The sequence below is a fragment of the Orbicella faveolata genome, unplaced genomic scaffold (genome assembly GCF_042242905.1).
Source record: "Orbicella faveolata isolate gen_17 unplaced genomic scaffold, um_ofav_v1 contig_3, whole genome shotgun sequence".
Lineage (NCBI taxonomy): Eukaryota > Metazoa > Cnidaria > Anthozoa > Scleractinia > Merulinidae > Orbicella > Orbicella faveolata.
In genome coordinates, this window is record NW_028301558.1 from 3,437,501 (window position 1) to 3,448,846 (window position 11,346).

An 11,346-nucleotide genomic window follows, 5' to 3' on the forward strand; every position below is an offset into this window, starting at 1 on the left:
TGTTTTGTTGAATTAAATTTGTTTCGATCTCCGCCATGAATATATTTACCAAAGACACTGCTGTCTTTGTGCCCATAGCAACACCATAGGTTTGGAGATAATTTTTTCCATTGAACTCAAATGAGTTCTCTGTTGGGATTACACCAAGCATTTTCCTTAGATAGCGTGTGGGGATCGGAGGATCATTGTTGTGGAACGTCTCATATGCTTTGCATACTATTTCTGTTCCCTCCTCTCGTGGTATATTTGTGTATAAGCTAGAAACGTCCGTTGTTGCTAAAATCGTGTCTTGGCCTATCTTTGTTTTTCAATAAAATTGATGAAATCAGTTGTATCCTTTATGTAGGATTGTTGTTTTTGTGCGATAGGCTGTAGCAATGTATCCACAAAAGAGAATATTTTTTCAGTTGGGCCTTCACAACCTGAGATGATCGGTCTTCCGACCGGAATAGGTTTGTGGATTTTTGTAAGCGTGCAGAAGACAGGAATTCTAGGCCGGCTGGTGGTTTGAGAATGCCATTTGTTTGGTCATGTCATCGACGTGTTTGCCCCGATGCAGTTTGTCAATGATCTGGTTGACCTTTGTTTGTATGGTGTTCACCATCGCTGCTCCAAGAGGTTTATAGTGCTCTCTGTTCTCGAGTTGCACTTCAGCCTCTTGTATTTTGTTTGATTTATTCATGATGACCGTTGTTGTTCCTTTGTCCGCTTTTTTGAGGTTTATGGCAGAGTTATCTTAAGCTCTTTTAAAGCTGCCATCTCATTGCGTGACAAATTATTTTGGGGCTTATTGATTCTGATGTATCAGTATCAGTATCAGTATCAGTATCAGTGTTAAGAAAACCAGGTCTGCCGGGAGCGTGAATGATTTTAAAGTCATCCAAAACTTTATTGTGATAAGCTGGCACCGTCTATTTTTCCCCACGATGTATGTCTTATATGCCTGAGTTTTTTATTCTCCCTTAGATCACAGCCGGTTTGACTTTCTCAAACAATCCAGATTCATGTACTCCTGATCTACACTTGCTTGATATACAGAGTACTACGAAGAGAAAGACTGCTAAAAATGGCTAAAATCAATATACTCATCAGACATAAAAGAGTTACCTCTCTCTTTGTTCCGGGCTAGCATCTTAACCTTTTCATCTAATGAAGCATCTCTGTTTCAACAAACAAACGAAATAAAAAAATGGTCAATTCGTTTCTATTCATATACATCAAACTTTCAGGTATTTGCAATATACAAATAGAGGATCACGAAAGTTAAAAGTTCCCCCAGTAGACAAGCAGAAATCGAAATTGGAAAGAGTTAAGTTTTAAGTAAAAACGGAAACCTACTTCAGTAATATGTGATCACAACTTGCAAAACTAAGTCAGTAATTAGTGTATTACTTGACGTATTCGTTGAATTTATTTATTTACTGAGCATCTGGGGTAACGGAGATTTAATAAACGTTCTGTGGTTAAAATTGTTTAAAATACAAGCTTTCGAACGCCAGTCTGCAATCTTTGACAAATATTTAGTTATTTGTCAAAAATTGTAGACTGTATGGTAATCGAAATCTCGTGATTCTAAACTATTCAACCAAAGAACGCTCTTATATCATGTTTGATCGTCCATTTTTAATCTGGTGTAACATTGCAGAGTGTTATGACTTCGCTTTAATTTTCGATAAAAACACACCTATGGCATGTCAGATATTTTTCCGATAAAAGGACATAGTCATGAGACATTCGGAGGAAACGTACCGGTATGTCAAGCGAACTTTATCGATGAACATTCACATAAATGTGAAAACGCAAAAACACTGGCCGACATCGGTTAATGGTTTGCAAGAGCCTGAGCAAAGCAGCTTGTATCATCATGATCTAAGGAAGCTTATTAATCACACTTACTCGTCTCCAGACATGAAAACGTCGGCATCGCCAGATTCGCCACTAGCAGCGCTGGAGTTTGCTCTATCCCTCCTCATTTCTAATAGAGAACCGTGAGTGATTCCATACTCTAATGGGACAAAAGAAAACAGAAAGTGCTGTTAGATCTTCTGTTTTTGCTCTTTCTCTCTCTCTTTTACTCAGTTACGTTTTCTTGTGCATTCTCTTGATTACCGTTTACAAAATATTTTATGGCAGTGCCTCTGTTTCATTAGTTACTCTAATGGTTTAATAGTTTTCAAGGGATTATCAGTTGTACCTTGCAGTGGAGCCTTGTCTTGATCTGGATCAAAGACTCTCTCTTGCATCGCAAATGTAACTTTCTCTAACTCTGTTCTCTTGCCCCCCGTTTCCACCTTTTTTACCAAATCCTTGAATGTCTCTTGAGGACCACATCTCACATCGACTGTTTGCGATCTATTCGGAAACAAAACTTGAACTGTGATGAAGATTATGTTCACTTTCAGCTCCAACTTTGATCCAGAGACAAGGCCAAGGCTTGTTAAGGTTCCTTCATCTTTGGTAGGACACATTTGTCTTCCATTGAAGTAGAGAATGGCTTCTTCGTTTTCCTGAAGGGAGCTGCACGAAAGTATTTCTTCGATGAGCGCTTGCAGGCTTTTTTCTTTATCTATCTTTATGGTATGTAAGACGCCATTTTCATTTGCTACTGTGATATGAATATACTCTGGAACAATGAGTATTAACGTCGGCTGTGGACTACAGATGAGTCCATAAGGAAGACCTCTTCTTGGTGCGTCTGACAGACGGGCTCTACCAAGGTACAGCTTTTGGTCCCTTATAGGAACGTTTAACTTCCTTTCTATCTGTTCCATTAAATCGCACACCTTTGCTCTGCCTGGATGTACCTTCAGGGAGAAATTTGTCCCGGTTGACTTCTCGATCGTAATCTCAAGTTCGGTATCGACAAGTCTTAGATTTCTTGTAGATAAACCCCTAATAAAACACACAGACAAAAAAAAACAAAAAACAAAAGACAAGGAATGATAAATATCGCTAAATAGAAAAGCGGAAAAAAATATGGATTTCAGTTAGAGTTTTGCTCAAGTGTCTTTTGCCGACAAATCTTTTAATCCATAAGATGAGGTGAGATGAGATGAGATGAGATAATACGAAACCATTAAACCACATGTTTAGCCGGCACCTAAACCTTACATGCGGAGAGTGTTTGTACTTACCTCACTGAATGGGAGTTAAATAAAACGTTGTCATCTGAACAAAGCACCTGATCCGGGTCTTCAGTCACATTCAACTTCTGTTGTATTTCACGTTTAAGGTCACCAACTGACGCAGATGGAGGCATGTTTATATTCAGTGGCTGAGGTGATTCAGAAATTATCACAGGAATATCTAGGAACGCTTCAGGTGTGAAAACACACTTCACAACACCATTTTCGGCCCTGCCTGGTTCAATCCCCGCTTCTTCAGGCGCGGTTTTCACGCGGTAGAACGTGAATTTCTTTGCCTCGTACGCAGGCCTCTCTATTGTGAACTCTTGTCCCCCATCAACAACCCACCCTCCTACGTCATAACCATCAATAGATACATCCAAATTGCAAGCTGTAGACAGGGAATGGAGACATTAATTTTGAATGAGCTTTTAAATTCTATTAGCTAAGCTGTGTTTTATTGAATTAATGTGTTTGTAATCAGGATTGATCAATTAGAGTTTGATAGGTACTGGCTGGCTATTCGCCCTTTTGGGAAGCTGCGCGTCGAACTGTGTTTTCTCTTTTCTGCGACGCAGATCTATTCTCCAAGAGCCCTTGACGACAATCTTCTCGGATCTCTCGCATTTTTTTATTCCTGCGACTGTTTTATCAATTATTTTGAAGACACGGACATTTGGCCGGTTATCTTTGTTACAAGATCGTATAAGCGTATCCGATTTCTGTTAATAATCGGATGCTTTACTTGTCTTGACCATGTCATGCTGGAATGCGCGTCTATTCTAATACGCCTCGCGATTATTTACTTATTGAAACAGTCTTGTTATTCTATAGTATGTCATCATGCACTTTTTTCCAGTAATAGTCTCGTCCGTTTAAAAGACAGGTTGTGCACTGAGTTGTGTCTGCAATGTAAGTTCATATGGCTATTCTTACCGTAGGCATGTGTGTTTTTCACGTGTATCTTATACTGCGTCCCACTCTTCATTTCCACAAACTCGCCTTCAGGAGTCTTGAAATGTTTGCCACCTAATATTTCCACAACGTAGCCTTGACAAGCGAGAAAATCTACATATCGAGTGGGCTCTGGTCCAACATGTTTGATCCGACCAGATGCCGAGCTACCCTGAATCCCCATATGTTGCTGTCCCGTCTGTGTTCCTGAAGATGCCTGTGTACCAGGGCCACTGACATTCGACGAGGAGCCTAAAGACATAAGGAAGAGTTTAAACACCCTATTTAAGCTTCCCGATGAAGGAGACGTTTCAAGTTCAGATGAAATGAGGCTATTTTTGAATCGGATTACCGCAAACCTCTGGATTAAGGGGAAGCTAGTTTCAATCCCAAAACTAAGGATGTGGCCTCTTAACGAAACTTTCAAATTACGTTCTGTCAATGGAATTTTCTGTGATGTTCTCATCTTTTGTTCACAAATCTATTGAGAGGTTTGTTACAACATGACCAAAGACGTCTCAATTTTCTTGTAAATTTGTTCATCAGCTGATCCTTAAATTTCAACCCACCTATGTTCCCATCAGATGAGGTATAACCTACAGCAGCAAGAAAGTGGCCTCTTTGTGGAGCAGCTCCCACTTGACCACTTTTCATAACCACTGTAGAACCACCAGCATGATCCGAACTGTCCAACGGCGACTGAACAAGATGGGATGCTTCTACCTGTTCCAGGGCTGTCAATTTAAAGTGGAAAATAATTTTTTTAGAATTCTTTTAAAGGACTTATATACAGGACATCAAATCAAAATCATGGCCAGTGACTACAAAATGCTGACTGACCCATTCCTCTAAACTGGCTTGTGTTGTGTGTTCCACCTTGTCTTGATCCAGCCACATTATTCACAGGAGGGTGATCCTCGATGCCGTCTGGTACTGAGTCATCCTGCCATGCCATCTGATCAACTTTTGAGAGAAAGTTAAAACAAATAAACAAGTCAGGATTAGCAAAAGAAGTTCAGTAGATTAGTTTTATTGCTGAAGTGTCTCATTTAATCATTCTTCTTTTCAAAACTAGAAATTATAGGTTCTGAAAACGTCATTTCACCCTCGAGCTCTATCAAAACAGTTGTGCTAAACTGCATACAGTACACTCATTAATAATGTACAAGCAAGTGAATTTCTGTATTCTGATTGGCTAAGAACATGTCATTTAATCCCAGATCAGTGCGATTTCATCAGTGCAGAAAAGTGAAATTCAAAATGATTGACAGACCGGGCAAAATCGAGCTCTGACAGACAAAATGGTGGACTTTACTTAAACAAGTATTCTGTCCGACAGGTATTTTTGGATTTCAATGATAAACCACCAATGATAAACACTTCCCGTCATGTTTCTAATAAGCCCTTTTACCCAACCACTGAAGTAATGTGCTAAGTATATTTTATCAGGCCATCTACCTTCGGTGTCGTTAACAGAGGGGTTGCCATTTTTCGCTGCATGGTTTGGAAGACTTCCATTTTCTGCACCATTAAAGCCTCCATCGGGAAACTCTGTAAAAAATAAATATACATAAATAAACAAACAAACAAACAAATAAATAAATAAATAAATAAATACATAAATAACCGGCAGCCTTAATTAATTAAAAAGACTTTCAAACTTGACGACAAAGAAGTACCAAGGATATATAGGACTGACACTTCTTTAAAATATTTTTAAAGTAAATAACCATTTATGCTCAAAAGAGAACTAAGAAGATGGCGACGATGAGTGTTGTTCCAACATCTTAATTTAAAAACAAGATCACGACATACATAATTTTATATTGTGTCCAATATACTGTCCGACAGTACCATGAATATGCGCATATTTTAGAACACGTCTGACGAATGGATACACACTAGATGAAAAGTAGTATGCTGGATTTACCGGCTTCAAGATATCTCCTATACATGTAATTCCAGCTTCAAGAACACGTAAATGTCATTAAACTACCAAGAAGCACCGAAAAGCGATTTTTGCAGTCATCGAGTGTCAAATATTGATTATTGGTCTGAAAATTCCTTTACGGCTAAGAAAGCTAACCGTGGCGACTGCTTACACATAAGCGGCGGGTGTTTAATTTCGGTCAGGATTAAGGTCTCGCCGATCAAATGTGGAATTCAAGGTTTCCCATCCTAATTTTATAAGTTAATACACTGCTACAGTTTTAAATGTGAGACTCAACCTCCGAAAAAACACGAAATCAAATTACGGAAACAGCGTTTCGTAAAATCTTGGTCTTTTGCTTGATTGAAATATGGTATCCGAACTTCATATCTTACCGTCAGTGCCACTGTTCGCGGATGTTGTCAAAAAAGCCTGAATTTTCCGAGCAAGATCCAGCCTGCCAACTGTGTTAAGCATATCCTGCAGAAGGTCTAGATTTCGCGGTCCAATTCTTCCATCTTGCTCCAGAACATCGAAGAAATGCAACCCAGTGGCAATGTTTTCTGTTATTCTGCGTGGAATGATATCGACGCCAGCGAGTTTTAACGTCTCGAGGTCTTTTTTGGAAAGATCGAACGATAAATCGACGAGTAGCTTTCTGTAAGGGCTCAAGGAATTCTCTTCTTGCACAAGGTCGGACGCCATTGCTATTCAAAGCGAAAGTCTTTTTAGGGGATTCCCCCGTATGTAAAAAGTGTGATGACGTACATGGAGCTCAGAAGCTTCTTCCATATAAGGCCCCTGAGAAGGCAGGCCGCTAAAGGTCGCTAAGGGATAATCGAAAATAATAGAATTGTCTTTGCTCCGTTTGGAATGGCTCTGTGGTTCTAGTTTTAATGATTATCGCACACTGCCATATACAACGGGATATGACGATTTTTTCCTCTCGGAAGGAGAAGTTAGAAGACCACGGGTATTGATAAAAGTCATAAAACCCGTGACGACCGTCCGTGACGATTTATGGCCAATTTGTTGTCATGGACTAATTGAAATCCAACCCCTAGTTCAGACCAACAAGACGATGATCCAGTCGACGATTCCTTCACATATTCACTCCCTCACGTCAGGTCGGTGACAATTTATAGTCAAATCCGTGACCATTTATAGTCAATTTCGTGGCAATTTATTGTCAAATCCTTGACAATTGCAAGTCAAATCCGTGACGGTATAGCCAAATCCAGATACTAATGCAAAAATTGAGTCTCATCCAAATTCTGCTACTGCGGAAAACGATTTACAATATGCCTCCTTTTATGTCATACAAGACAGGTAAATCAAATAGCCTTTTTAAAGCTGAAAAACTTTATTATGGGCTGATGAGATACGGCTATATATATTTAAACGATAGAGTGTTTCTGTCGAGGAACAATGATATCGGCTGATAGTTGCCCCGCGGAAATTTGATGTTCTTAAAACAAATACTTGCCCAAGAAGCGAGGCTTCGAGGGCTAATATGCTAGTTTTAAGAACATCAAATTTCCAAGGGACAACTATCAGACCGATAGTTCCGAGACATAAAACACTCTATTGTCTTTACTGTGTTCACCACTAAATTTTCTTCCGCGCGCCAGTTCAAGCATCATAATGAATTATTTTCAACTTTTTTAGATGAAAGCCGTGAAAGCCAAATGTAAAATTTGAAAAGGAAAGCAGACAAACGCCCAGATACTAATAAGGCGTCACGTGATCAATTTAAACCAATAAGAATCGGAGAAAATTTAGTGGTGACGGTCTCGACAATAACGAGTAAGCCGACAAATTACAAAACCTACAAATCGCACCCTTTGGACTATCACCAAGTCTCATTACACCATTCTAGTGCTACTGCCCTCCGCAGTATAAAACTAGGATGGGACAACCTTCATCAGAAGGAAAAAACAAAATCTTAAATGAATGAATGATCAGACTCCGAACTACTTGAAAGGTCTTTTTAATCACTTCAGCATGGACTATAGACTTAGAAATAAACAAAACAAGCAAGCTTTGCCCAAACCCCGTACCGACTTTTTTTAAACGTAGTTTCTGCTACAGTATAGCCTGCGAACGCAGACGTATTTCCGGCTGTCACTTGGTTCCGCCGAAAAATAACGTCTACGAACCCGAGCCAGAAAACGATTTCTGTGACGTAGGAATTCTAAGCCAATCACAGTTTAGCTCAAATAACCCCACAACTACTGCGCGAGGTATTCGCTGTGAGGAGCACTCGAGTTTCATTCTATCATGGAATCTGATTGGCCAAGGAGAAACAAAAGTCATTACGTCACAGAAATCGTTTCCTGGCTCGGGTTCGCAGACGTTATTTTTCGGCGGAACCAAGTGAAAGCCTGAAATATATACGTCTGCGTTCGCAGGCTAGCTACAGTAGGGCACCTCTGTGGAATAGCCTTCCACTTAGCGTTGAAGCCACTAGATCTCTTATTACCTTTAAAAATGAGATCAATTACCTAATATCCTCCTCATACTCCCACACGGGTAAACATTTTTAATTTAAACCTTGTAACTGATGTTTTTTACCGTGTACAAATAAACTGAATGTCTGTTTGTCTTTCTGTATGTGAGTCTGTATGTCTGTCTATATGTATGTAGCGTCTTTTTATCCAAGGGGATTTAGTCTGTGGTGCTGAAACTTTCAGTCGCCGTTCATCCTTTACCGAAATTTTGAAACTTCAACTGTTTCTCTGCATCATTTGACATTGCCATTGCCATCTTGTAGAGCAAGCCAAGGGCCATCTAGTGTGAGCACACAAGGATTTTGACATGTCCTAGTACAGCGAATCAACCACCCCACTACCTTGTACCATAGCAGGGGTATGAGTTTGGGTAAGGGTTATCGACGGTTAATTGCCAAGTCATCCTCTCTTTGTACTGAATAACTTGACCCTGTTCAAAGAGGAATTCCGCTCAGGTTGTCAAAACGTCAATCACCACCAACAGTTCTTTTTAGAATTACTCTCGAACAAAAGAGGAAGGAGGGCGAAAGAGTTAAAATACCCCAAATAGGAATTAACTAAAACTTCTAATTGGCAAGACGCATTACTAAAACTACTATAGATTTATTTAATACATTCTTAGAATTGTAACTTGAAAGGATGTAATGTAAACTTCAAGCGAGAGCTCATCAGTCTCATCACCTTTGCCATGGTTATCCTTATAGCAAACAGGTGGGCCACTTTTGATTCTAAACGCCTTTCATTCACTTTTCAGTTTTTGCAATTTCAGTCAGTCAGTCAGTCAGTCAGTCAGTCAGTTAGCCAGTTCGTCAGTTCGTCAGTTAGTCAGTTCGTCACTTAGTCAGATAGTCAGTTAGTCAGTTAGTCAGTGAGTCAGTTAGTCAGTTGGTCAGTTGGTCAGTTAGTCAGTTAGTCAGTTAGTCAGTTCGTCGGTTAGTCAGTTAGTCAGTTAGTCAGTTAGTCAGTCCGTCAGTTAGTCAGTTCGTCAGTTCGTCAGATAGTCAGTTAGTCAGATAGTCAGTTGGTCAGTTAGTCGGTTAGTCGGTTAGTCGGTTAGTCGGTTAGTCAGTCAGTCAGTCAGTCAGTCAGTCAGTCAGTCAGTCAGTCAGTCAGTTAGTCAGTTAGTCAGCTAGTCAGTTGGTTACTTTAATCATCAGATCACTCAGTCAGTCAGTCCACGAATGAACGAGTGAGTCAGCCAGCACCTCATACGGGATTTCATTTACTATGCACCAGTTTCTCTCTATTCTGGAACAGCTGGCGGATACAGAGTGGACAGCGGTTTGCACTCATCTTTGGGAAATATTAAATCTTCCTCGTCTTCCCTGAAAAAAAAAAAAAGAAAACAAATTCACAAGATCGCCAAAAGAGCCATTTAGCGTCGTCTTACTACATTCGATGACTAGTATAGAGACCAAGAAAACGAAAAATTGGATCTACTAAAATTTACCTCGAGCAAATATGATGTAAAAATTCCAAAAACGCTAAGGGTGACTGCGAAGCAAAAATGATCAATGCCGCGTTCGTAATACCTTTACACACTCGGCTGGTGTGTAAATGGGTTGCGAAAGCGGAGTTTACCGTCCTTGCATTAACATCATATTTGCTTTTTAATTCGGAAGGAATGTTGAACTTTACAGGGACTTCTGAAACTCCGTTCAGACATATATTTAGCTAGGAAAATTTGACATTGTCGATACGAGGCAAGACAGTATGTTTATACGCGTGAGTAATTTCAATATCACCTTGCCACAAGCCTGAGCACCAGTTCAACCTTCCTTGAAGGATCCACTTTGATTGGTTCAGCAGTCATGAACTGTTGTGTACTGTAGCCTTGTAATGTTGTCCCTCCCGCTCTCCAGGCTGGATCGGGTTCAGTGACACGACCAATTTCTTGCCCTTGTGAACAAAATTTGTTTGTCAGTGGTACCATAGAAACACTGCCCTTTCGCATTGCCAGAGAGTTTAAGCTCTTCTACATACACCTTTTCCATCTTAGGAAAAAGGGCGGGTGGACGAATACAGGGTGTAGCGACCAAGCAGACTTTCAGACAAAAGTGATGGGGTTGATCATCACCTTCTTAGATTGGTACGGCTTATTTGAACGTATCCATTTATAACGTTTGAGTTAAAGCATTATCTTTTAGGGTATTTGTCGGAACTAAAAAAACATGATAGGACCAATTTGCCAGGAGGACTTGGTACTTCTTAAGGTAGGAGTGAAAACAATTCGAGCCACGCCCACAAAACGAGATTCTGCAGCCGACACATTCTGGGCATTCCTCTCAAATTTTCCACGATCATTATCAACTACTTCATATGAGGTCCCCGACGTCCGAACGCCATGGTTTCAACTATATTCTCAAGAGAGGCGAAGGAATCTGAGTGGAAACCACTAAATTCGCGTATAATGCTAAGAAAGAAAGAAAACAAAATAGATAAGATATGGAAATATATTTATAAAAATCCAATAATTTACCTTTCTTTTACAAGTCTTATCAGGTCTTTAACTCAAATGCACTGGTTCCGAACCGCACATTGAAGTATTGAAGTTACAGAAACAGAAAAGCGAAAAGTCCAAAGCCTCTGAAGCTAGAGTCAACTCTAACATGTACATTAAGGGTTGAATGCCGGGCAAAATTATTACGATCATGGTTCGCGTTAGCTAAACCTTGTGAATAGAGAGTAGATAGTCTACGAGTGGTCCCTCTTTCGCTTAGGTCTGTCGTGCGTGACGTGGACGAAAACCGCGAGAAAAAAAATAATGGCCGCGCGAACTAACCGAAAGAGGGACTACTCGTTGTCTACTTTGTGGAATAAAGGAAGT

At 40.0% G+C, this 11,346-nt stretch overlaps 1 protein-coding gene and 1 pseudogene across 1 annotated transcript in view; both read right to left on the reverse strand.

Moving 5' to 3' along the window:
* LOC149106089 (uncharacterized) overlaps positions 1–1,098 on the reverse strand; it is a 2,522-nt pseudogene extending 1,424 nt beyond the window's left edge.
* The window catches only part of LOC110039944 (uncharacterized), a 57,122-nt gene extending 50,098 nt beyond the window's left edge, over positions 1–7,024 (reverse strand). The window contains exons 1-9 of the mRNA XM_089298231.1: positions 6,405–7,024; positions 5,538–5,630; positions 4,920–5,042; positions 4,649–4,813; positions 4,062–4,331; positions 3,135–3,516; positions 2,195–2,892; positions 1,897–2,005; positions 1,108–1,160 (exon numbers count right to left, since the gene is read on the reverse strand). Of these exons, the coding sequence (XP_089154357.1) occupies positions 1,108–1,160; positions 1,897–2,005; positions 2,195–2,892; positions 3,135–3,516; positions 4,062–4,331; positions 4,649–4,813; positions 4,920–5,042; positions 5,538–5,630; positions 6,405–6,714 (2,203 nt within the window). The 5' untranslated portion in view covers positions 6,715–7,024. The remainder of the gene's footprint in view (positions 1–1,107; positions 1,161–1,896; positions 2,006–2,194; positions 2,893–3,134; positions 3,517–4,061; positions 4,332–4,648; positions 4,814–4,919; positions 5,043–5,537; positions 5,631–6,404) is intronic.
* Between the last annotated feature and the right edge of the window lie 4,322 nt (positions 7,025–11,346).